Here is a 26,168-nt window from a genome sequence, read left to right as displayed (position 1 = left end):
AGGGAAACACGTGAATATAAGCTTCTCATTAGGAGGATGAAAGGAGGCCTTGGAGCCAGTAGGAAGCAAAGACCCGAGAGAACTGGAAAAACGGGGACTTGGTGGAGTTTGGATACGCTGTGAGAATGGTTTGCTTGAAAACAATCCCATCTCCACCTTGTGTGGAAATCATTGCACAAAGACATGGGTGTCAGAGCCTGTTTGTCAGACCTCGCTGGCTCCGTGAGCCAGGGTTGGGGAGCTGCAGCTCTTGTCTCCGCTTCACAGCACGCTGACACCGTTCTGCCGCCCGAAGCAGCCCCCCGAGCTCCGCGGCCCCCGCCGGTCTCTGCTGCCGCCTCTCGGTGCCGCCGGGAGCCGGTCACAGCTTTGTGGTTTGGAGTAAACAAAGTCTCTTTAGGGACGTTTTCCTCTATTAGGGTAAACTCGGAACCGTTCCTCTTCAGCCACTGGTTCACTGCTGGTGAAGCCGAGTGTGGTGCAAAGGACATCCCTAGCAAGGTCATGGGGAGATCCCACGCCAGTTATTCCATGGTGGGATATCTCCAGTCAGAGCCCCTTGCCCACAGGGAAAAGGCCTTGGGTGTAAACAAGACCGTGGGGCTTCTGTTTTGTATGAAGGATGGTTCATCACCTGCTCAGGCATTGTCTGTGCTTAACAGCTGTGGCCACTTGAAGCTACCGAGGGATGTAGGGAGGGGAGTCCAGAAGGCAGTAGGCCTCTCTGTATGGTACAGTGCACACAGAGCCAAGTGGTCCCAAGTCCCAGGTTTTTGTGGGAGGCTGTGGGAGCTTTGCATTCAGACTTGGTGCTGGAAAGAGTAAAAGAGGACAACAGCTTCTGGCGAGATTCCCCTAGTAGAGGACGCAGAGGTGGAAACTGGTGGGTTGGACCAAGCATATCTCAGCCTGTGTGCAGGAAGGGTTTTTTTTCCCAGGCTTACCAAAGGCTTAAAATTTAACTACTGGCAACGCATCCAGCCTGGATCACGTGAGTGAGGCAGGAAATGTGGTGTGCAAGAAACCCACTAAATCCTTTTATTGGCAAAAAGGGAAACAGGCAAATTACTGCCAAGGTCTTGGTATATCACAGAATCATAGGATCACAGAATGGTTTGGGTTGGAAAGGACCTTAAAGCTCATAAAAATTCCAACCCCCTGCCATGGGCAGGGACACCCTCCAGTAGACCAGGTTGCTCCAAGCCCTGTCCAACCTGGCCTTGAACACTGCCAGGGATGGGGCAGCCACAGCTTCTCTGGGTAGATGCAGGATATTTTACTTGCTGCTTACATATCCTTGATTCCCTCCTGATGGATTTCATTTAGTTAATGTTATGTTTTCTCTTTTGATATTTCCTCACTTTGTTTTATGCACTGACTGAGTGTTTCCAGATGGGAAAGTGTGGCTTTTCTTAAGAACTTGGAAAAGCTTTTTTTCCCTCCCAGCTTCCTGGGTGAAGACAAGCCAGCCGAGCCTGTTTTCATGGTAATGTTGTGAAAACTGGAACACTGCTGCTCTTCATGACATCTGGCAGGAAGGTTACAGCTACACAGCTCTGAGTCATCTGAAGAAGAGGTTTGTCTGCTGCAATTTGGGAAGAATAGTATGTGGTCGTGTAATTTAGGAATTTAAGAGAATGCGTGTGCCTCTGAGCAGAATTATATTGCATGGGCAAACTGAATGTCATCATTTAGTAACCTTAATGGCATGATTTTGCCTCTTTTAAATTATTATTTTAATATTATTCCTGACATAGTTTCAGTGAATTGTGGAATATATTGCCTAGCTCTTTCATCTTACAAACTGTAAACCCAATACACATCTAGGCAAATGCAATCAAGTGCTCTGTGTGTATCCAATGTAATTACATACATCAATATCACCGGTCTGCTGCATGAATAGTTAGCATTATGCACATAGATGTCCAGGTTACTTATTTAACTAACTTCAGCCATCTTTTCCTTAATTAATAGGTATATGTCTTCCAAAGAACTATTGATATTCACATACACATTAATTTACCACTGCTGCAGACAAGTTGAGTTGGGTTTATATAAAAACATAGAATTCCCTTGCAATGCAATGACATGCATCATCTATCAGCCCACACTCATTTTACTTCTGCCATGCCCACCTTAAAATATGACTGTGACTTGCAGAATCACTGGCAGGGTCTTTACCTTACCCAGTTCAGAGGAGAGATTTGTTGTGTACCTCTGATCACTGTCTTCCTGGTTCTCAAAATTCCAGTTAGAAACATCAAGCAGTGCTCCCAAGAGACATCAGAAGCTAGGTGACACACTGATTTCTTTCACTACCCATTCTCAGTTTGACAGAGAAAACAGACGAGGCATGTTCTTCAAGTAAAGCCTTTATTCTGACTACAGTGAAGTCAGTAATGATTCATCTGTAGGTGTTTGTCTCCCTTGACAATATAAAGTAGTCGCTCAGCTGGGCTTTGCTAACACACTTTGCCTATGGCCTGTTGAAACTTCAATGATTTTTTTCCTGGCTGAAACAAGCTCTGGAGTTTGCTGTGCTGATTGTGAAGGGTGGAGCTTGTTATGGAGTTTTACATGTTCATTTATAGTCCAGTCCCAGTGTAGCTGGTTTGTGAGGAGGAGGAGTTTTGTAGAGTATTAGTGACAGGTCTTTTAGCTTATACGCCTGTATTTTGATCTTGGCTTGTGGGCACTGGCTGGATTAAGAGTCCTACCTGGCATAAGTCTTGAAACTGCTTTCCATAAGGCTCGTAGATCTAGCTTGCTCCAGGGCTAAGTCTGATGAACAGATGCTCTTACATGAAGTTTACTTGGTAAATGAAGAGGTAATTATGAGTTCTTAGTGAAGTTCTTACCTACAGGAGTGTTCCCATAACAAAACCCAGGAAAACAATGCACCCTTACTCTTGCTGGTAGCCTCAGAGAGGCACAACATTCAATAGGCCACGATCTTTCCCTTTTTTACCCCTATAAAAAAGGGTATCCGCAGCATTAGATGATGAGCCACGGCAGGAGCCCTGTGGCCACCAGGCTGCAGTGGCAGAGTGGGCTCGGGCAAAGTGGTCTGTGAACAGGATGATCGAACAGTTGTTTTCCATGCAAAAGCATTGGACAAGTTCTCAAGTGGATTTCCCCTTTTTCTACACCCTTTGGATGTTATTCTCAGATTTAAAAGGGAGGTAGGCAGCAGAAAAACTCTCTTCCCCTCCCTTTTCCCCAAAGTCATCTGATTTCCCGATAATGCCTAACATACACACACAGAGCCCAGATTCGTTTGCTGCCCCCGCGCAGCCTGAGTCACTGGGATTGTGCAACTAACTGGAAATCCCCCTTTCTGCCGGGAGCCGGCGAGCCGAGCATCTCAACCCAGCATCCCACAGGTAGAGGGTGCTGCGGCACTGCGGATTAGAGCCTTGGGTTCGTTTGAGGGAGAGTGCACAGGAAGAAAAAAGGGAAGAGAGAAGAAAACCAGACACGAACTAGGGAGAGAAGGTAAATACTGCAAGCATTAGAAATGCGAAAGGAAACTCCTCCTGAGTATCTCTGTCTGACAGCCAGAAGAGTCAGGACAAGCTGCTCCCCAGTCCCAGGATCTTGGCGTAGTTTTTGAGGTGGGTGAGAGTGGAGTGTGTGTGGGGGGGGTTACTTGCTGTCTTAATTTGCTGTGCACCAGCACGGTGTTTGGAGACACTGGTAGTCATAAAGGGAGAATAAGAGTACCAGGGAGTACCAAGATAGAGATCAGCTCTCCATTTTGTCAGTACAGAGCCTACTGTCCCTTCTTGATTCTTGGGGTTGCTGTACGCAGGAATGAACAGAGATCTAAACTTGCTTTTGAGGAAGAACATTGACGTATTCTCCACGAGCTGGTGTTTTAGGGTCTTTGACCTGCCTAGCAGACAAACAGGACAAGCAACACTAATCAATCACACTGTTTTTTGTCCCAGACCATAACTCCAAAGTCCAATTCCTGAAAGATTTCCTGAAAGAAAGGAAGATCTGCTTTTTCCAGATGTGGTGAGTTGTTGAATCTTCAAGGGGAACTCAGCTTTATTAATAATGTCATGTTTTAAATCAAGTGTTTTTCTCTGTAGTACTGTACTGATTCTCAAATCTGCATGTATATAGCCCAGGTAACCTCCAGAACAAGGCAGTGAATTGAGGAATAGCACTTGAGACCCTTGTGTTCAACACCTGCAGCATTATCAGATCTTATAGAGCTAGAGAGGAACAGAAAGCATGACTGAGATTTACTCCTTCTGTATGAAAGACTACAGGAGAAAGAGAAGGGCCCCTGCAGCCGCAGCACTGGTTATTAAAACTCCAAAGCCAGAAGCTGTGCTGCATGCTGTGTACAGCCAGACCGGCTTTTCCCCTCGGGACTGCATGCGTATATGGACAGAGAAGACTACTGCAATATCATCTTCCTCTTTTCTCAGGTACATTATCTTCTTCTGTCTCCCTGCCTGGGCTGATGCAGCCTCCATGTATGGTGAGATCTTGTCACCCAATTATCCTCAGGTGTATCCCAATGATGTGCAGGAATCTTGGGATATCCAGGTCCCTTCAGGATATGGCATTCGCCTTTATTTCACACATATGGATCTTGAACCGTCACAGAACTGCGAATATGACTTTGTGAAGGTACTATCCCCATCCTCAAGTGAGAAAAAACAAGAAGGAGGGTTAGAATACACAACAGAAAGGCTGTGTACAAAACTTAAGGCTGGAAAAGGAGATAGACACATCCTTCCTATTCTGAACTCCCAAAAAGCCGACATGACTGAGCATATCTGCACTAGCAGTCACTAAATTGATTTGAGTTTGCCTCATACCACATGAGTATTATCTGCCAACTGAATGTCCCGTATATGTCCCCCTCCTCATATTTCTCCTGTACTTATAGGAAAAGCCTTCTTAGCCACCGCTGACACCTCCCTATTGCAAGGCATATTCTGAGCCAGTGAACTGCAGGTATAAAAAGACCATTTTCTCAGGGCATTGCTTTTCTGATTCTGAAATTATTCAGATTAATTCATGAGTGGACATAGATGGTTTAATGCAGCCAGAAATTGATTGGAAATGATGGAGGTTAAAACCAGTCAAGAGCTGTGTGTATGGATAGTGGGCACTCAGATAAAGTGCTGTGGTCATTGCACTACAGTTTCCTATGATCTTAAAACTTAGAGACCCACTAGATATACCCCACGTTGTCCCACAAGGCACAGGAGATCAAGCACTTCCACACAGACAGAAACAAGACACCCTATCCTGCAATAGCTATGTGTGACAATGGGTAATAAGAAAAGGTGCAGCACCAGGAGACCTTGGAGAAAGACCAAGGTGGGACATTGGGATGTGCTCTGCTAGGACGTGTAGTAACGTGTCCTTTTGCAACAACCTGTTAGACTGCTCTGCAGACCATCAATGATTGGGTTTGCCATTTTGAACCATGGGGTTGATTTTTTGTAGAAGTGGGCCTGAGGAAAGGGTGTTAACAGATAAATTCCTGCATTAATTTGTATCTGAGAAATTAAGACAGGTATTTCACATCTGGGAAGTCTAAGAAGGAACAGTCCTCAAGCATCTTATAAATGTCATGAAACTGGTTGGCTAAGGGCTCTTTTCAGCTGTTCTTTGGCTGGCTGGCTCCTACCCTTGGCCAGCTTGGTGGATGACACAACATCCTTGGTTCCTCCTGCTAGCTGTGTGAGATAGCTTTGCTCTGGGAGATCTGCCTGGATGTTGTGAGAAATACATGCAGTTTAGGAGCCTTTGGTTAGCTGCCAGTAGGCTGAAAGATTCAAGTGCAGGTAATTACGCATATTCCAGGAATGAGATAACACCTCGCTGAATTCTTCTGCAGGTCCTGTCTGGTGGCCAGGTTGAAGGTGTGCTTTGTGGGCGGAAGAAACCTCGTGCCCCCGGCTCCTCAATTGTGGAGGAATTTCATATCCCTTATAACACGCTCACTATGAGCTTCCAATCAGACTTTTCCAATGAGGAGCATTTCACTGGTTTCGCAGCCTACTATGTTGCAGTGGGTAAGGTTGAAACAGCATCCTCTGAATCTCTGTAGCAGCTGGGATCAGGGATAGGGAAGCTGACAGAATGGTTTTTCTTAGTAGAATGCCTTATTTAAAAGAGATCCCAGCAGACAGGAGTGCTTTCCAATATGGCCAGCATAAATACTGTCTTAGAGATACCTTTTCTTTGTGGTTCACCAGTGTTTGGTTTACTTTCTCATCTCCTTGCCCTTAGGGCTCTCTGCTAATCTTGGCTGATTCATCTTTTCACACTTGCAGACTTGGATGAGTGCACAGATTTTGTGGAGGTACCTTGCAGTCATTACTGTAATAATTATATTGGAGGTTACTTCTGTACTTGTCCACCAGATTATTTCCTCTATGAGGATAAGAAAACATGTGGAGGTAAGTGGTCAACAGCAAGAATTAATCTGGGGCCAAGTAGAAAGGTGCAATGTTATGACATAGTTAATGCGGGTTGACTGGGGGAAGACTGGAGATGTAGTGGAAAAGGGGAAGCTTGTCAGCTACATACATGGACCATTTCCATTCAGAATCCTACCCGCATTCCTTCCATACTCCTAGTGAACTGCAGTGGAAATGTCTTCACTGAGCTATCAGGGGAGATCGCCAGCCCCAACTATCCCAACCAGTACCCAGAGAACTCACGGTGTGAGTACCAAGTGGCTCTGAGGCCAGGATACTTTGTGGCGCTGACCATACGCAGTGGGGACTTTGATGTGGAACCAGCCGACTCCAAAGGGACTTGCCATGACAGCTTAACAGTAGGTGTGGGGCTTACGGAGGGAGTCAGGATGGTCTGAATTTCCCTTCAGTCTTCTCATAGTCAGAAGACCACGTGACTTCTTAACTGTATTTTCTGCTATGTCACTTTTTGACAGTTGAAGTTCCTGGGAATACATTTGAATATGTATATATTGCCTATGTATTTTAATATCTCTCTAAATACATTTGGAATTTCTTACTTCTTCTTGGTTGTTATTTTCCCAGCTTGTCTCTGGAAAGCAGCTTTTTGGTCCCTATTGTGGCAGCAAATTCCCAGGCCCTCCCGAAATCAAAACTAGGAACAACATCCTTGACATAACCTTCCAGTCAGACCACGCAGTACAGCACAAAGGCTGGAAAATACGCTACTATGCGGATCGTGAGTAAACACTTGGGAAATCATTCCCTCTGCTGCTGAGCTAATCGCAGGTCATATTCATGGTACAGCCTGTCAACATGTTTGCAGCTGCTGGTATTGAGTAAACAGAGGATACCTGTTTACTAGGGGAAAATATCACTAGGGAGAAAGAAGTTGGGAGATGGAAGGAGAGTAAATCTTGAACCAGTTAACCACCGATTTCCACCTATCTCTTCAAAGCTGTAAGCTGTCCCCAGAGTGTCATCCCCAACTCTGTTCTTGACCCAAAGAAGGACAGATATGTCTTCAAGGACAGTGTGAAGGTGACCTGTGTAGAAGGCTATGAAATTGTGAGGGTAAGTAATGTAAAAAAGCATATATCCTCTCTGGCCCTCTCAGCATCTTCCTGATGCCATTTCCTATCACATGTCCAGAGCACCTCTGGGACACTGCAGCATGCTGAGGACCTTCCACTGGAGTGCCTGTGTCAGATGTATTTCATGGCCAGTGATTTACATGGATCATGTGTTCTTTTCCCTAGAAACGAGACAGCATCAAGACTTTTCACTCCAGCTGTCAGGACAATGGGGAGTGGAGCAACTCCCATTTCAGCTGTGTTCGTAAGTAACCTGTCTCTGTATTGTGGGAAACAGACTGGAATGGAGCCTTTAGGCTCTAAATCCACTATTATCTCCAGATTAGGAGAACGCTGGAGGACTAGGATGTGAGCATGCTGAAGGGACAGAGAAAATGAGCACTGATGGCTGTAACAAAGACCAGAGGAGCCCAGTGGTTCTCCATAATACAGAATAACCATATTGTTGGTTGAGGATGCCCATTTGATTATATTTGATCATCTTTGTTTCTTCTCTACAGCTGTAAACTGTGGTGATCCCACTCCTATTGACAATGCCCAAGCTGTATACGTCTCTGAACTTCACGAGCCTCTGTACAAAGCTGCTTTCCGCTATCAGTGTGATGCACCTTACTATACCCTAAAAACCCAAGGGGATGGTAAGCATTACCTTTGCTACACAAACATCTTTGATCAAAGGTCTAAGAGATAGCATTTGCATCATTGTGGGGCTGGGATTATATCCCAGCAAGTCAAGACTGTGAAAACATTTTCATTGGTGTGGAGTTGCAGGCAGTATTTTTGTGTTGCCTTTGTGTTTAATACACCCTAATAATGTCTGCACTTGGGCTGCTGACCTTAAATGCATTAGCAAGTCCTCTCTCCTTTTGCGTGGTGTGTGAACCAGGGAGATTTCTGTCACATCTAGCACAGTTTTGGTGGAGAAGTAAAGGACTCAAGAAATCTATTAATGACTTCCCTTCAAAATAGGGCCAGAAGCACCCTGGTGGGCTTGTGTACTTCTAGGGAGATCTCAGCAATGTATATGAAGCTGTGCTTGCTTTGGAAATGAGAAAGTTAATTCACCATCTTCTACAGTAGTGCTACTTACCCTCTCTTCATCTTGACTGTATCCTGACGTCACTGTTTTTTCTTGTGTTTTCCAAGGGGTGTATCAGTGCTCAGCCAGCGGAGAATGGGTAAACAAAGCGATGGGATCGAAGCTACCAAAATGTGTCCCAGGTACTACCAAAACCTATGTATGTGTTCCTGTGGCATGTGAAGACCACTTGTTCTTTCATCTCTCTGTTTTACAACTGTTAAGCCTGAACTTACAGTTGATCCTTTCTCTGTTGTTTAAATCACATTTCTGAAAGCTGTAGGCCCCAAAGAAAGATCAAATGAGGCAGCGGAAAGAAACTGGAAACAATTGTCAACATAATAAGGCATCTGGTATAACAGGACTTCTTCAAGTATCAGTGTGTGTTTCTCAGTGCTTTAGATTTCTGTCTGCATTGCAGGTAGCAAAAAGACTGACAGGTCAAAAAGATGCCTGTCTTCAGTCCCTCCCAGGCTACACTGAGAGCTGTAGCTTCTGTTCAAGTCTCTCCTGTGGGTGGTACCCAGCTGTTCACTGGGCACTACAGATGCAGCATTACAGTGAAAAGTACCCTCACTGTAGGTCATAGCCTAAGCCCTTTAGGTTTAATGTGCTCCTCAGTATTCAGCTACACTTGCTATGTCTAAAGGCTCAAGCAAGATCACTGTCAAGGATCTTTCCGTCCTGTCTTTGTGTACTTGGGAGACATTGAGGAGGGAAGTGTATGGGTACTACTGCTCCTCCTGACTGCTGGTAGTTATGGCTGGATCTTAACTTGCAACTGAGAAAATTTTAAATCCTATGCATTCTGCATGCTGCTGAGCTTACCCACTTGGAGGAGGCAACATCCCTAGGGCTAGTTGTACATGATGCTTGTTCGCTACTCCACACCCCCAAATCCTATTTGGCAAACTACAAGATCCAGCTGAAGATGATTCAGCCCTCTTAAGGGCCAGCTCAGCCAGTGACTTGGACTATAATAGTGCACAGTGCAAAAGACAAATGGCAACATAAAGCTCAGGGAATTTACTACTCAAGAGGAGAAAAGAATATGAAGCCAGACTCTTCACAGTGGTACATAGCAATGAAAGACAATGACAAGCAATGAGCACAAGTTGCAACCAAGGTAGTTCTGACTGCATTTAAGGAATAATGCTCCCCCAGATACTGGAACTGTTGCCAGAGGGGCTGGCTAATCACCACCTGTGGAGATGATCAGAAGTCACCTGTCAAAGCCTCTGAGCAACCTGGCTTTGCAGTTAGGAAGACAGGGGAAGGGCAGTTAGAGATGAACAGGTTGAACTAAAGACATAGGGAGGTACCTTCCAGCCTATATCTTTCTATGATCACATGAAATTCCTTATCAAACTCTGCTTCATTCATACTGGAAGCTATCTTCTCAGTCTCTTACTGTATGACTAAGGGTTCAATGCAAACAAGGCCATGTGATAAGAAATCAGTTGCTTGTCTATGTCAAAATGACCAGACTTATTTATGCCATTTGTGTTCACATTCTGCAAAACCTTGTAGAACATTTTACTCAAAGAATGTGTAGCATCTCTGCACCCGTAAGACCCACAGATAAGGTCTCCATTAAGACACTGCTTAAGATTTTACATGCTAAAAGAGTGGAGAGTTGAAATGGTAAAACATCAGTGACAAACCTGACAACCCGAGACTGTCTGGATTTCACAACACACACACACACACTATATACATATATATATATATGTGTATATATATATATATATATATGTATATGTATATGTATATGTATATGTATATTAAAGAGCAGTGTCATATTTCTCAAAACTTATCAAAACCATCCAAAGTCAATCAATCCCTTCACATACAGGGCATAATTCAGCAAAGGAAAAATACTAACTAGAACGCAATCAAATTGTGAGCTTTGACATACCCAACATGGGCAGTGTGACAATTGCTTTCCAAAGCAAGAACATGAGAATTAGTATTTTGAGACTAAATTGAATGTTGATTGTAGTTTTGCTTGAATTGTCTTTAATTTCTCTGTAAATACTAGTTTAGAGCTCTATGACATTGAATATAAACATTGGTTACTCAGAATCAAACATTATTTGCAGGAGACAGGCAGGAGGGGACTATGGGGTTTTTAGCAGTACCGAAGAACCCCCTAGTTGTAACTGCTAATTCTCCCATGTGGTTCCTGTCTTTTTCCTTTCAGTCTGTGGGGTGCCTAGTAATCCCATTGAAGAGAAAGCAAGGATTTTTGGAGGCACCCTTGCACAAAAGGGCAACTTTCCCTGGCAGGTGTATTTTCATTACCCAAGAGGAGGTGGCGTACTCATCTCTGAGAGATGGGTAATGACTGCAGCTCATGTGCTGGAGGGTTATGACAAGCCCACCATGTATGCTGGGGTAATCAATGTTGGTGGAGAATCTCTGCACCGGGAGGCCAAGCAACTGATCCCAGAGGCTTTATTCATCCATCCTGATTTTAAGAAGCAGCCCATAGAAACCAGGACCGATTTTGATAATGATATTGCTCTGCTGAAGCTGAGGGATCCGGTGAAGATGGGCCCAAATATCTCACCCCTCTGTCTTCCTGGTAGATCACCCGAGTATGAGCTGCAAGAAGGGACTCTGGGCTACATTGCTGGCTGGGGTCAAAGAGAAAGAGGAATACTGCCCATTTATCTTTGGAAGGCCCAGATTCCTGTGGTGGACATGGATAAGTGCCGATCTGTGAAACCAGAGGGCTCTGCTGATTCCAGTGTGTACCGATTCACTGACAATATGATCTGTGCTGGTGGTGACAAGGACAGCTGTAAGGGGGATAGCGGTGGAGCCTATGCTATCCAAGATCCTCTTAATGAGAGACAGTACTATGTGGCCGGGCTGATCTCCTGGGGACCAAGATGTGGTACCTTTGGTCTCTACACCAAGGTAGTGCGTTATTTGGACTGGATTACAGAGACCATGAGCAAGCATGAGGATGCAGACACTTCGCAGGATTAGCTCTTTCTCCTTTCAGCACAGTCACCATTTCTAAACATGATGATGTTCAGGCTGGCTGTGATCCTGCTCACTCTCCATAGGTGACAGGCCTACTCATTGGAGAGTCAGGGATATGTATCTCTTTCTCCCACTGTCATTGCACCTGGGAAGCGAAACACTTTTTGTTCCACTCACAGCAGTGTAAGAGGAAGATGCTATTTAAGGCAAAAAGGCTGCTTCTGCTTATTGTCATTCTTTTGTACGCCATTTTGTCACACTTGGAGAATTTGTAGCCATACTGCCACCTGACAGGAAGATTTCGGTGAAGACAAGAGAGAATAACTGTTGTTTCCCGGAGTAGGTTCAGAGCCTGATTTCTGATTTATGTATTTCCTGTATTGTTTGGAATAGCTAACAGCATTAAAGAATGTCCAAACTGCCTTATGTGCAGTGTTCTACTGTGAGTGTATTGCCTGTGTTCTCAGACTAGACCTAATTCTCCTTGAAACTCCCTAAATCAAGTGTCTAGTCACATTTTGCCACATTATGCAGCCAGCTTTTGTCAAGCTGTAACTTGTGCTATCTCACCTCTTTACCTAAGAGTCTCTATGAAGTTCTTTTGAGATGGTTGCATCTCACTGACCAACCATTACCAGCAATGAGGGCTTCAGACTTCTCAGTCAAGCTGAGCAGATGAGACATCTTCAAAATCCTTTCATTCACCTGTCCTCAGGGCTTTACTTTTCAAACATTATTGTGTTAGGTAAGAAAGAAAGCTCACTTAGTTTAGGGAAGGTTGTGGGCCAAGATTACCTAACATGCGTTATGGGTGTCTTCTGCTCCAGAAAGTCTTCTATCACCCACAGATATCCTTCTACTAAGATGGTCAGAGAACTAGTGCAGATGCCATATGGTGAAAGACAGGGGAAGCTGGGTATGTTCAGCTTAAAAAGGAGGAAGTTAAGAGTGGGATCTAACTGCTATATTCAGATAACTAAAGGAGGGCTAGAGAGTACCAGAGCAAGACTCTTCAGAAAGGTGAACAGTGACAGGACAAGAGACAATATTGCAAAATCAAAATGAATTGCAACACGGGAATTCCCAATAGGGTTTTTTCCCAGGGCATGGGTCAGCACTGGAACAAGTGCCATAGAAGACATAGAAGAATCTCTGTCCCTGGACACCTTCATCATTTGCCCAGGCAAGACCCTGAAGCTCTGAAACGAGTCCTGCTGTCAGCAGCGTGTTGGACTACAAACCTCTTCTGAGAGCCTAGGGAATGGCAGTGCCTGGGGGAACGGTTGGACTTGATGATCATAAAGGTCTTTTCCAACCTAGTTGATTCTGTGATACTGTGGTGAGGAGGATGCCTGCGGCTCTTGGGAAATCTCATATAGATTCCTCCACTCCGCTCAAGCACCTTCAGCTTTGTGTAACAAGCAATAGGTTAATTCTTTGTTGGGTGAGTAACCGATGTTCTTATACTACGTTCGTGAGGACCTGTGACTCACAGGATGTTTAGTGCTTTTTACTTCTGTATCTACATGTGCCAACTTTAATCTTGTATGAAGTTTTATAATCATTCCTTCTTGTTACTGAGTAGATGGACTCATCTCAGCTACCATCTTTTGAAGAGCAAAAGGAAGTGTCCATCCCGGGTAACTAGTCCAGGCTGCAGTCTTAGCCCCTGTTCCTCTTGTGCAAAGAGGTGACTGTATACTGGAAAAGCAACAATAATGTCAATGGAAGGAAGAATAACAATGGCAGTGGTGCCGTTGTAACAGTATTTTATAACTACACAGTATGTCTTAGAATGTCATAAATGGCACAGACATGCCCAAACCTCTGGGATAATCATGAGCAAAAGCCACTGGAAATCTTACAGATTGCTATGGCTGGATGTCAGGAACCTTCTGCTTTGGTATGTGATGGATATGTCAGCAGTAGAAATATCTCAACAAAGTACAAGTTGAGCAAAACAAATCAATTTTCAGTTCTGGAAAAAGTGACCTTCAGACTAAGGTAAGACATTCCCTTAGCTTCTATGAGCACAAAGCCACTCAGGCCAGCAGTGACTCTTGGTTACTCACTGATTAACTTCAACCTTTCTGCAAAAGGAGAGGAAGATAAAGTGCTGAAATCAATGCAGGACAGCAGAAAAGAGGATCAGAAATGTGGCTGAATGGTCCAGGAATAGGTGACAGGAAAGGTACTGATTTAGCTGGAATTGCTATTCCCAGGAGAGTTAAAGGAATTTTTGGCAACTCACTGATTCTCCCAGAGGTACGCAGGCTCCTGCAAAGAACGATATTCTTTAAGATGGCTTCTCCAACTTTTAGGAGGACTGAAGAGTTGGGTATTTTGTTGTTCTTGTCACCTGCACTCATGGGCATCCGAGAAATTCCCTGTTCTTCACAGGGAATAGCGCCTAGTTGCATATGCCTCATTCTCCCCTCCCGCAGACCAGGTTTTATCCATCGCTCCTGTAGAACTGGACACTTTGTTTTTCTGTGGTCTTCTTGCCTCTCATGATCCCCTCTTGCTCATACAATGGGAAAAATCACGGGAATTCTCTTGGAGGTCACGGATGAGCTTATCTCAGACGTGCAGTTTCACAGGTCCCTCCCCAGGGTATATTATCTCAAAAGCAAAAGAGATACTGACACCTGAGAAGGTCTGGAGCTGGGTCTTGCAGAAAACAGTGCAAGAAAGCAACTATGACCTTAGTGCCAGAGTTTCTCTGTTGAGCTCTCAGTTCTCTCAGTGACTCACAATAAGAATATAGGTTGTTCTGTAGTAGCAAAACTAGTCAAGACAACTCCAGAGACTACCCACAGAACAAGAGAAGTCATCTCTCTGAGTCAGCGTCAGTTTAGAACAGCTCTTGGGCAGTCAGAGCTTTATTTAATGTAGTATAAGAAACCCCATCCTCAAATTCTCATCAGCAAAGGTTCCTGGGCTCTTTTCTCCATGATACTAGTTGTTGTCTTCCATCTCTTTTGAATATGGGACCACACAGACAACTTACTTTTGCATCTCTTGAAGCCACCTGGTGTTTCAGACAGGGTAATCTAATGGTGGTTTTGTGACAGGGGAGCAACTGCCATGTGCTGTTGCAGCACTGGAAACCCTTCAGCGGTAGGTAAAGCCCGTAAGTTGCTTTTGGTGATGGGGAATATCTAGTACTTGTTAAACACGAAGACAGAAAAAACATAACACACCTGATTTCTCCAGCAGTGATTTTAATATTCAGACTCTCATTGATGCCAGTGTACATAGGCAGACTGTACACAGCACAAAGTACCACATCCTTCAACAAAGTCTGCTGCCCTGCAACCTTCCCCCACAATGGAATACAAAAGTAGACTGATGGTATCAGCACTTCAAACAATAACATGTTTGCTCTCATGAGATCTCCTGATATTATTGAGGCTTCATTTGGAAGAACTAGAACATCCACAGAGGTGTCCCACAAGCTGCCAAAAGTACAGAAGCTTTGGTAAGTTTCGATGGTACCACCAAGAATTCATCATGGTGGCTTTCAGAAGTGTTTACGATGAAGGTTACGTGGTCTGCATGTTTGAAAAGCCTTTGGGACATCATCAGAAGCTTTAATTATGATTTGCTGTATCTGGAAATTTATATGCTAGCAGTGATTCTTCAGCTAGTAGGGCAGCAACATCTAGAGCTTATCCTCCTTTACTATCCCTTTGATCCAGTCCAGATAGCTGATGATCTTGGTGTAGAAGCCATAACCTTCGGCACAGCCGATACCCCAAGAAACAATACCGGTAGCCACCCAGCGACCACTTTCTGTGTGTAATGCAGTGAGGACACTCCCACTATCCCCCTGGCAGGTATCCTGTTTGACTGTGAGGAAGCCAGCACAGAACATGTTCTCAGAGAAAACCATAGGTACATCACTCTGCTTACTGTCCAGCCAACTCTGACACTTCTCTCGAGCAACCGCTGGTAGGCTTACATACTTCATATGTTTTGAGATAAAGTATTTTTCCACACCAAAGCCACTCACATAGCCCATGTGCCCATCCATGTAGAATGTGGTGTCGGTAGCATCTGGCAGACAGATGGGAAGTACTGTAGGGCCCAGGGTTACTGGGTGTTTCAGCTCCAGCAGGGCTATGTCCCCATTGAAATTGTGATCATCTTTAGGGTTGTAATCTGGATGGATAAAGATCCTACGTACAGGGTGGTTACCCATCTTGTGGAGCTCGTCTACGCTGGTGTGGCCAAGGAAGATGTTAGCCTTCTCTGCTAGCTCCTCCAGGCTGGCATTCTTCCCGATAGCCCCTTTGGGGAAGATGGTGTGGGCAGCGGTCAGGATCCAGCGGTCACCCAGGAGTGCTCCCCCTCCTCGACCATGGATGTAAGTCAGAGCCTGCCAAGGGAAGTTGCCTCTCCTTGCTGCCTTGCCGCCCAAGATGCGCTGAACTTCAGTGACGGGATGGACTGGCTTCCCACACACTGCAGAGACATGCAAGGAGATCATGAAGCCCTCTGCGGCCCTGGCTTGTCTCTTTCTCTCCTACACCATCATTGTTTGACTTCACTTCAGTTTGCCTCCCTGGACAGATTTCTCTGTCCTCCCTCACTAATACCATTATCCTCAATCCCCTCCCTGCGTCGTGTTGTCCTGGCTTTGTGCTGACAGTAAGCATGAATCGGTAAACACCAGACAAAGTCAGTTCTTTACTGACCTGGCAAGCAGACAGGAATCCTCACCCGGCCGTCTCCATCCACCCAGGTTCCCTCAGGAGAGCAGGTGAAGTTCTCTGCAGGATGAGGGGGAAATGAATGAGACTTGGGTCTGCAGGAGTGGGGTGGGAATGAAGAATAGGATAGGATAGGGTAGGATAGGATAGGACAGGATAGGACAATTTTGAAGCGGTTTCTCTCTCCAAGGTATCCCACATACTGTACTCAGCCTTTCCATCCCAAAGCACTCTTTCCCAGAAAAAGCTACTATTCCCATCTGTCTGGATTAACATGTACATCTCAAAGCACCTCAGCTTCAGGGGACCCGTAAAGCTCAGGCACTGCTTCTGTAGAATAGAAGTCTGAAGAGACATCTCAGTGCAGTTTTACCTTTACTCAGTCCATATGCTTACAGAGCACGATTTGACCTTATTTAGCCCAAAGGAGGGAGAGAAGTAGACACACATTTTAGATTCAAGTTTCTGGTATCTATAGGTTGCAAAGAGCAGAACAAAGTGGTTTGTTCCAGAGACAGCAAAACGATGAGTCAGTTACTGCACATGCTCAGTATCTATCCCTGAGGCTATATTGCAGGTCAGCTAACTCTCATGCCACCTCTCAACACAAACTCCACTACCTCCAACCGTCCCTTTTCTTAGAAAGGTCGTGCTGGTGACTAAAAATAATTTCTATTCTTTTTATCTTACACTGCAGTAAATGCTTCCAAGAAACTGTTTGCTGTTCCCTTTCTAAATGGACTGCATCATGATGACTCCCTATCAGAATTAGCTGGTGCTGACACTTACTTGCTCCTGGGCTTGTGCTTCTTTTCTGATGAGACTGAGCTCTGTCTCTTTATGAAGGAGTTAAACTCAGATGCAAGAACAGTCGAATTCAGCATCAGTAGCAACTTAAAGAACTCCTTAGCTGCTTGCTCCTGGCGCCAGTGCTAGCATGTCACCCCTCATGTATGCTGCACCACTGGGTGATCATGCAACCATATCTAGGAACTGGTTCAGCTTCAAAACCTACGGGTTTTTTTTTGTGTGGAGGCTTAAATGAACAGACAAGGCAAAGAGATCGTGAACTTCTTATACTGCTTTTGTAACCAAAGCTCCTGTGTCATCAAATCATGTCTCGAGTACAAAAAGAAGACATATGAGAGTGTCTTTGCATATCTGTAGCAATTGGGACTGCTGTGCTGAGGTTTCAGAGTTTTGGTGATTCCCAGACACTTATGCCTCAAATTCCAGCAAAAGAATGAAATACACTAGAGAAGAATAAATCATGATTATGGACGAAAGAGTAAGACCTTCTGCAAAAGTTAAGGAGAGCACGGAGCAGGGATGTGAAGAAGTTCTTTACTGTGAGGGTGGTGAGGCACTGGAATGGGTTGCCCAGAGAAGAGGTGAACGCTCCCTCCCTGGCAGAGTCCAAGGCCAGGTTGGATGGAGTCTCGGGTGACATGGTCTAGTGTGAGGTGTCCCTGCCCATGGCAGGGGGTTGGAACTGGATGATCTTAAGGTCCTTTCCAACCCAAACCATTCTGTGATTCTAAATCTGGGAATGAAGCAAGCTGGGAATAGGCTGAGAGAACAAGCCTCAGGAGCTGTGCTGCAGAGCGAAGGAAAGCCTGGCGAGCCTTCACAGGAGCAAAGCATGAGCTGTAAGCCTGGGGAGCACAGACAAGTCTAACTGGAAAGCCTGAGTGGGCTTTTCATGCACAGACTTCAGTGTCTGTATGAGACTAGGACTCACCACCGCCTGGTCCGGTGACAATGTGATAATATGGCTTGTTGCATTGGTACGTGATCACTGCCTGGTAGCTGTTGTCTGCAGGTTTGTTAGCATAGCTGAATGCCCCGTTGGTCAGAGGTGGGGGGTTGCCACAGTTCACAACTACAGAAAAGGAAAAGAAAGCAAGAGCTGAATCTAAGACACTGTAAGGCTCCACTCGGATTGTGGCCTGGATGTGAAGGACCAGTTAGTACAGCGGGCAGAGAGACGGTGTTCCAAAATCCCAGGACTGGAACTTTTGCTTTTAGATGTTACAACATTATAGCAATTTGGGGGGTGATATTTTATGTGGGTTTGTAACATTCCAGTTATTGCAAGAGGAAAAATGTAATGCAAGGTAACAGTGGACCTCTACAGGTCCTTTCAACTGGCACATCCATTAGTGTATGGCCACAGACAAATTGAGCCATAGAGGCTGAAAAACCACCGCAGGGGGCATAATCCCCATTCTCATCTCACTCACTTTCACAGCGGGGCATGGATTGATGCCATGTCCCATCAGCCTGGCAGACAGCCGTGAAGGACAGCAGCTTTTGGTTGCCCTGTGTGGGAGAGAAAAACATGTCTGTTGATGTTACTGCCTTACATTCCCTTCCCCACATTGCAGTGTTATTCTCTCTTGCCATCTTTGCACTGCTGTCTAATGGCTGCCCTTCTGCAGCCTCTTCCAGTCCCCTCCCTTTGCTGCCTTCCCTCTATCCTGTGTTTGCCACAGGCTACAGGTTCTTCGTAGCTGGCAAAGATAGCAGCAGCCATGAAAACATGACAAGTCTGGGCACCAAGTCCTGGCAGTAGGATGTCAAGGGAAGCAGGTAACCTCTTCTGCTTCAAGGCTGATTTCACATCCTCCCAAAGAGGTATTCTTGCTTGCCAATGTTTCCTGGGATCTTTGTCTCTCATCTTATACCAGGGCTTTGTGAAACAGTAACCGCATAAGGAAGGGAGCCAGAAAAGGAGAAATCTCTGGAAGAAAGTGGATAGAAGCAAGGAAGAAACTGAAATTGCAAGAGATTGCCATGAGTGAAATCGTCTCCAAAGAAAGCTTTACTGAAAGGGAAAATCTTACACAAACTGAGCAGAAGCCAGAATAGGGCTGAAGGGAGTGGAGAAGGGATCTCACCTTCACCAGGTTATACCCAGTCTTGCAGCTGACAGTGAAATAGTCCTGAAAGTGATAGAGAGGCTGCAGGTCTCTGATGATGGTAAACTGATCCTGCGGGACAGGCCGTGGGCACCGTATTTCTGATGGAGAACGGGACAAAGGATGCGGGTATTAACAAAAGCTGCAGAGGGGCTGTAGTAGCCTCTGGGAAGGAATGCCTTACTCTCCGAGGTGTAGTGGATCTTCCAGCCACGGCTGAACCCTGACTCATCAGTGAGGAAGAGTATGTCTACCTCATTGCTGTTGGTTTCAATGCTACCGGGTGACACCTTGCCACAGAATTCACCGATTTCTCTCCCCCGTGCTTGGATCTGATGAGGAAAACATGCATCACAAGGACAGAAACACACATGCTCCAGCAGCCCTATTGCAATAGCGACCAAGTTTGCCACTGACAGATCAGAACAAAGGGCTGACCTACCACAAGACCTACTTCTCCCTTATCATAAGAGCTATCGAGGCCTTCAAACCCTGAGATTAAAACAAAGGGACATAAAAATGGAAGAAGGATTACTTTTTTGGCTCCACTCATAGGGGCCTGTGACCCAGAGCCTCTAACCTCAGGACACTGCCAGTCTAGCACACTGAGGGAGGGACAAAGGAAGACATCAGTTCGTCCTTCCTCTCATGGAGACCTTAAAGCAGCCTTCCAGTATCATAAGGGATCTGTAAGAAACCTGGAAAGGGGCTTTTTGCAAGGGGGAGTTGGGACAGGCCAAGGGGAATGGTTTTAACCTGCCAGAAGGGAGATGGAGATGAGCTCTTAGGCAGAAGTTCTTCCCTGTGAGGGTGCTGAGGCGCTGGCACAGGGTGCCCAGAGAAGCTGTGGCTGCCCCATCCCTGGCAGTGTTCAAGGCCAGGCTGGACACAGGGGCTTGCAGCAACCAGGTCTAGTGGAAGGGGTCCCTGCCCATGGCAGGGGGTTGGAACTGGATGAGCTTTAAGGTCCATTCCAACCCAAACCAGTCTGGGATTCCATGATTCATGCTGGGACATTCTCCTTGTGCTATTTCTCATTCTAATAGTGGTGTCCCCACAATTCCTGTCCAGGTCTGGCAGGGGGGCTGGGAGTAGAGTTTGCCAATCTCCAGTACCTTGAGCTGATCATAAGGACAACGGACTTGCTGGTGGTCATCAATCTCAAAAGGTTCCAAGAACTTCAGGATGATAGACAAGCCCTTTTCCAGGCGGATGCTGTAGTTACACCTGAGGTCTTCAGGATAGGGCTGGGGGTACTCAGGGCTGCTCAGGTACCCAGCTGCCTCTGTGAACAACTCACTGCTGCACTCCACTGGTGTCGAGAAAGAAAGTAGAGGTCACATTGTGGAGCCGTGTGTTCTGCAGCCCTGTCAATGCTCCCTAAAGTAATTCTCCCACCCCTCCTGGTTGCTTCCCTGGAACCCTCTGATCTTCCAGCGTTTCAGTTTACCTCTGCAGGAGTGGTGGTCACTCTGAAGCTGGTAGCCAGGCCGGCAAGAACAGAAGTAGCCACCCACATAGTTGTGGCAGAAGTGCTGGCACTGAGGCATTTCGTCTTTCTCAGCAGCATTGTTAGGGTCACATTCATTAAGATCTGAAGACACGGGAGATGCAGGGACAAGGGGAGGAAAGTGTTAAACGTCTCTGCTGTACACTGAAAGTACAGAGAGCCACATCCTTGCTTACAGCTTCTCTTTATTTGCCTGACAGGGAGCGAAATTGGTTGGCACCACACAGGCTTCTTTCTGCATGCTGAGGGTATTGCCTACTTACCCACAGCTTCGTAATAGGCCAGGAAGCCCCTGTAGGGAATCACTGTGCCATTGTCTTCATTGGAGAAATCCGAATGAAATTCCAGGTGCATCCTGTTCCCCTTAGATACAAACTCCTTTCTTCCTGGGTGATTGCCTGTGGTTGACCCAAGCTGGCCACAGTATCGGCCCAAGTCCTTCTTGTCTGCTTTGATCTGTCAAGGTTAAGGGGAAATCACTGTTGTCTCGTAAGATTCAGTCTGCTCCAAGCATCACTATTACCCAGCCATGAGCTGCCAGTACCTGTTCCACCCATTTCTATCTTTAATTCCTTCCCTTTCCTTTGTGGGAAGCATGAGAGGAGCTCTGGTGAATGAAGACCCATTGCGTGTGGTGGCCACCAGATCCCCATCTCCAGCCACCCCTTGGTCCAGGTATCTGTGAACATACCTTAACATAGTCGTAGAAGCAGGACTCGGATGGCTCCAGGTCAAAATACCTGAAGGTCAGCTTCACCACATATCTTTTTGGGACGTGGATATTCCAGATGCTGATGTTATTGTTGGGATATGGCTTGGGATAACCGGGGGATCTGATCTCCCCAAAAAGCTTTGCTGGGACTGGACTGGAACTGATCACTTCAAGAAACAGGAAGGCCCACAGGAGAAAAGGAACGTGCCTGTGAACATGGCAAGAAAACTATGACATTGCACAGAATTAGGTCATCCAGCATCAGGGGAGACTTCATAGGTGACTCGTGCACTGCCTAATGGAATCCAAACATGGGAGGCCCAGTTGCAGGTCCAGCTCCTGACTTGGGTCACTCGGGAACAAGGAGGACAAGCTGAAATGAAGATGCCAGCACTACCCAGGCTCCAGCAAGCCATTGTGTCACCCAGCCGAAAAGATTCATCAACCCAGGAAGCAGTTTGAAGGAGCACAGCTGAATTCCCTGAGCAGTCGTGAGCTGGGTCCCATAGAACCAGGGGAAGTTTGGTTCCCTGGGGCTCTGGGCCAATGGGTCGTTTCTGGCTGTTGCTGGTTTAGGATCTTTGCCCCATGTGTTTGGTAAGGATCTGAAGATCTCAAGCTCTGTTTGCTGAGGAGCGATCCTGCAGTGTCTCCTGAGCCGCCCTCTACCCAGCCGTGCCTCCGTCTCTCTTAACAGTTGGGACTCATTTTCTTTCTCATCCTTCACATCTCCCGTCTCCCTCTCTGGGGAATGGGACTATCAGTGTCCCTCTAAAACATGCTCACTGCCCAGATCTGATGAGAAACATCAGCCAGGAAGATCCTTCTTCCTCAGCCCTCCATCGGTTCTAGCAAAGCTTTTATGGAGGGGCAGCGAGTTCCAGCTCAGCCCCACAGACCACTTCTCCTTCCTGGAAAGGTTCACCCCCCCCTTCCTCAACCCCGTTTCCTCCCCGCACAGACGCGGCCGTGCTTCCCCCGTCCGCAGATGCCCCCACTCACACGTCCATGCGCTCGCCCGCAGTGCGCGCTCCCCGCTCGTCCTGCCCGCGGCCCCGGCCGGAGCTCCGCAACGGCGGTCGGAGAGAAGCCGGTGCGGGCGGTGCGGAGAGGCGGAGGGAGGGCAGAGCGAGCCCTGCTGCCAACAGACCGGGCCCTGCTGCCCCCTGCTGCCCAGCGCCCTGCCCGCGCACACCGGCTCCGCGGGGCACTTGCGGGGCCCTTGCGGAGCTGTCACGTCCCGAGGTGCCGCTCCTGGGAGAGGAGGAGGAGGAGGAGGAGCAATTGCTAAAGACCCTTCCGAGGTTCGGTCTCCAAACCGGCAGCTGCTCGGAGTTTGTTGCCCAGGAGAGATGGCCCGCCCGGGAAGTGTGTCCCTCCCCTCCACTCCTTCTGGGAAGTTCTGTGGTGCAGGAGAGCAGGAGGTTTAGTCTTAACGAATGCGTTAAGGTCAAGTTTTCTCTGTCCTGGCTTGCTGAGGAGCTTCCTGTGATGGGAACCGCAGCTTCTTCAAGGAAATCCAGAAACCTCAGACATTTGCGTTGGGTGTTGTGGAAATGAATAAACCTTTAAGCTGGCAAGAGGGGAGATCTGGGTTAGATATTAGGAAACAATTTTTCCCTGTGAGGGTGCTGAGGCGCTGGCACAGGGTGCCCAGAGAAGCTGTGGCTGCCCCATCCGTGGCAGTGTTCAAGGCCAGGTTGGAGCAACCTGGTCTAGTGGAAGATGTCCCTGCCCATGACAGGGGATTGGAACTGGATGAGCTTTAAGCTCCCTTCCAACACAAACCGGTCTGGGATCCTATAATTAAGACTTCTGAGAACAAGTCCCTTTCCAAGGAACCTTCTTGCTCTTCCTTCTGCAAGCATTTTTAGGAGAAACAAGATAGATAGATAAGGCCTTCAGTGTTTAATGGGGAAACTGGAAAAAAACCAGCAACTTGCAAACACATTTCAGGCTTTTATCAACATAATGCCCAAGACAGATTGTGTGCCACCAACTTCGGGAAGTTTAAAATGTCTTAGCTTCAGACTCCAGTGTAAGAGGTAAACCCACCATTTTAGTGTTTTCTTTTTAGAATTATGGGTGCCTTCAAAGAAATAAGTAAGTTTCTTGCATTGAAATCACAGGCAATAATTCATAGCTACACAAAACATGTTGAATGAAGATGAAAATCGTGTTAAAAAGAATGCAGAAATCATCTTTGGGATGTTTATGCAGTGTCCTAGAGAACCTGCTTATTGAGCATGTTTGAATTATTACCTGGAAAAGATCACATCAACAAGCAATTAGTGCCTCTGTAATAACACCATATGGCCCCACACATCAGAATTAAGATGAAGTGGGGGACATTAGCCCAGTACTTCCTGATGTCCAGATATCTCCTCTGCATGATGAACAGACTTGGGCAGGCTCACCGCTGTGTTTTGCTGTGCTGGAGCAGGTTCAGCTGGCTCTCTGTCCCACCAGAAGGAAAGCTTTTACTCGGAAACCACGTCTGCAAAGTAGGTGGCAAGCACTGGGAATGACTCTTTGGGAGATCTGCTATGAACAGAGTGTTTCCTGGCGAAGCATGGATTCACAGAAATGAATGAGGATCATTTGTAAGGAAGCTGATAATTTCAGTGTGCTCTTGACAAGGCCTCTCCTATCCAGGGGGGCACTACTGGGAGCTCCCCATGGCACTTTCATGGCACAATTCCCTTGCCTTCATTTCCTCCCCCTGCCCCGATAGCACCGTCTGGGCTGCTAGGAGAGACCGTCAGTTGGTGAAACAAGGGTGGTTAGCTGGGGATACGCCGTACTGGAGCAGCCCCCCTCTGATATATGTCCCATAGACCTGATTTGGACAATACAGCTGTGCCCTCAGTCCTGCTCCAGTGCTCCCACTGGTGGCGTTCCGCTGCAGATGTTCTGTGTAGGCCTCTGTGTCATACCAGAGCCAGGAAATACCTGATACTTTTTTTCTCCTCTAGAATGTGGCTGTGCCTTACTTTGCTTAAGGGCAGAATAACCTGTAGAACCAGGGAATGTGCCAAAACTAGCACTTCTTTGCTGCTTGCTTGGCTTAGCTGGGTTGCGAGAGGACTGGACAGTAAATCCAGACAGTATCAGAGCAAAGCAAAGAAACTGTAGATCCTCAGCACAAAAATGCCCATACCCTCTGATGGAGAGAGACTCCTGCTTTGAATACTGTTGCTGCAGGAGGCAATTGGGAAGAAACCTGCTCTACAGCCTCAGAAGCCACTAGACTATGTCCTCCCAATATCAAACCCTTTCCCCTACCTTATGCATCATCATATCCCACAGGCTCATGTCTCAGCGATACAGTACTGTTGTGCAAAGTCACCATCTGACTTAGGCATCATACCCATAGCATGATTAAATTAATAGTGCTGCTAGCTACTAACTGAAGCCTTAGAATAGGCTGGAATACTATCCCTTATGATTACTATGAGTGTGGACCGCATCAAGTGGGTATGATTCTTCTCTGTGGTTCTGGCCCAGATACTTCCTGAAGACAAGAGGCAGTCATGGATATATGATGTCTGGCAACCAGTTAGAAGCAATCAACTGTGCGTATCACCTCATAGGCTTACATGACAATTATCTGGATGGCTGACATGCCAATGGAAGAGACTGGCTAACCACATGAAGGCACTTGCTGTCTACCATCAAACCAGAATGCAGGCTCAGGAAATGAAAGTTTGTACCAGCTTGTGGCACGGGGCCTCAACTGAGCTGATCAGTTGCTGATCACAATTTGGAAGGTATCAGTCTGGACATGGTGAAGCCAGCTTGGTGTTGGGGTCAAAACAGCTCAGATGGACTTTTATTGTATGGAGTATAAAGAGGGCAACAGTTGAATCAACTTCAGCTGCTGTCAGTCAAACCTCTGCCCTTCTCAACCTTGTGATACAACAAAGGCTCCTTGCGATAGAAGGAATGATGGGGTTGTAGAGGTCTGCATAAAGCAGATAAATGACATGCTGGATGACACGGCTATGACTGCTTGCTGGGTACACCTTCCACTATACCAGGTTGCTTCAAGCTCCGTCCAACCTGGCTCTTGTGAAAAGTGCCTGCATTTTCAACATCTGCCTACCTCTTGATCCTGGTGATGTCTGTAGTGACACATTTCTGCATACCCTTCCCTTCATTCATTTTTCAGGGGACAAACACAAGCATCCTTTGGAAGTAACTGCCTATGGGCTCGTGCACATCAGGCATCTCCTCGGCACTGGTCTGGCATTTTAGGGGACCTCACTGCCTTTGGTTCCGTTGCTTGGTCTCTGATTGTACGGAGGATCTGTGAACCAGGGGAGCTATGATGGCCATGGGGAAAGGCTGCCAGGAATGCCAGGAGAGCTGGCCATCATTTTGTGCACCACGAGGAGGGCCTGAGCTTTTCTCACCCTCGGGACCTTATGAGGAGCTCAGTTCCCTCGTCCCAGCCCTCCGATTTCACACCACTACACATAAATCTTCGATTGTTTCGTTTTCAACCCATTCTGCCTGAGGACGCCGGCATCCTGAGAAGAACGTGGCACCCCCAGGGGCCAGGAGAAGGCGGGTGGTGTTGGCGGCTGCAGGACGGGCAGCCTCAGCCACCCTTCCCCACTTGGGCATCACCTCCTGCTTCCCCGGGTGCCGGCAGCTGCGGGGTCCCGGCCGTGGGGCAGCCCCGGC

The 26,168-nt window shown here is 46.8% G+C and overlaps 3 protein-coding genes across 7 annotated transcripts in view; 2 read left to right on the top strand and 1 right to left on the bottom strand.

Moving 5' to 3' along the window:
* The first annotated feature begins 1,482 nt into the window (after positions 1–1,482).
* On the top strand, positions 1,483–12,047 carry C1S (complement C1s). Of its 5 annotated transcripts, XM_065676212.1 has the most exons (13): positions 3,421–3,614; positions 3,951–4,020; positions 4,274–4,442; positions 4,525–4,647; positions 5,870–6,047; positions 6,309–6,434; positions 6,615–6,814; positions 7,041–7,194; positions 7,414–7,529; positions 7,715–7,793; positions 8,050–8,187; positions 8,696–8,770; positions 10,831–12,047. In XM_065676212.1, the coding sequence occupies exons 3-13, from the start codon at positions 4,398–4,400 to the stop codon at positions 11,622–11,624; spliced, it is 2,028 nt and encodes a 675-aa protein (XP_065532284.1). In that variant the 5' UTR covers positions 3,421–3,614; positions 3,951–4,020; positions 4,274–4,397; the 3' UTR covers positions 11,625–12,047. The 5 variants fall into 5 exon arrangements, with proteins under 5 accessions (XP_065532282.1, XP_065532284.1, XP_065532281.1 ...); XM_065676210.1 differs by lacking the exons at positions 3,421–3,614; positions 4,274–4,442 and adding an exon at positions 1,483–1,576 and having other exon boundaries at positions 4,443–4,647; XM_065676209.1 differs by lacking the exon at positions 4,274–4,442 and having other exon boundaries at positions 4,443–4,647.
* A 689-nt stretch (positions 12,048–12,736) lies between these two features.
* CLSTN3 (calsyntenin 3) overlaps positions 12,737–26,168 on the top strand; it is a 31,197-nt gene continuing 17,765 nt past the window's right edge. The window contains exon 1 of the mRNA XM_065676207.1: positions 12,737–13,065. The gene's annotated coding sequence lies outside the window, so the exon portion shown is untranslated. The remainder of the gene's footprint in view (positions 13,066–26,168) is intronic.
* C1R (complement C1r) lies at positions 14,829–22,816 on the bottom strand. The gene is made up of 11 exons (XM_065676208.1): positions 22,482–22,816; positions 21,459–21,687; positions 21,031–21,223; positions 20,708–20,851; positions 20,373–20,569; positions 19,442–19,589; positions 19,237–19,358; positions 18,580–18,658; positions 18,078–18,218; positions 16,322–16,396; positions 14,829–16,088 (listed from the first exon to the last, which is right to left on the bottom strand). The coding sequence occupies exons 1-11, from the start codon at positions 22,487–22,489 to the stop codon at positions 15,286–15,288; spliced, it is 2,139 nt and encodes a 712-aa protein (XP_065532280.1). The 5' UTR covers positions 22,490–22,816; the 3' UTR covers positions 14,829–15,285.

This window comes from Lathamus discolor, chromosome 4, assembly GCF_037157495.1.
Source record: "Lathamus discolor isolate bLatDis1 chromosome 4, bLatDis1.hap1, whole genome shotgun sequence".
Lineage (NCBI taxonomy): Eukaryota > Metazoa > Chordata > Aves > Psittaciformes > Psittacidae > Lathamus > Lathamus discolor.
The sequence above is the reverse complement of the archived record's forward strand: the minus strand, read 5'-3'. Positions and strand labels throughout refer to the sequence as shown.

What these genes read in the sequence shown, in the direction of transcription:
- C1S (XM_065676210.1), top strand. An exon ending in GCGAATATGACTTTGTGAAG is followed by an intron (nt 4,648 to 5,869) that starts GTACTATCCCCA and finishes ATTCTTCTGCAG; the next exon opens with GTCCTGTCTGGTGGCCAGGT. An exon ending in GCTACCAAAATGTGTCCCAG is followed by an intron (nt 8,771 to 10,830) that starts GTACTACCAAAA and finishes TTTTCCTTTCAG; the next exon opens with TCTGTGGGGTGCCTAGTAAT.
- C1R (XM_065676208.1), bottom strand. An exon ending in GCTTCTACGACTATGTTAAG is followed by an intron (nt 21,224 to 21,458) that starts GTATGTTCACAG and finishes TAACCTTGACAG; the next exon opens with ATCAAAGCAGACAAGAAGGA. An exon ending in GGCCTATTACGAAGCTGTGG is followed by an intron (nt 20,852 to 21,030) that starts GTAAGTAGGCAA and finishes CCGTGTCTTCAG; the next exon opens with ATCTTAATGAATGTGACCCT.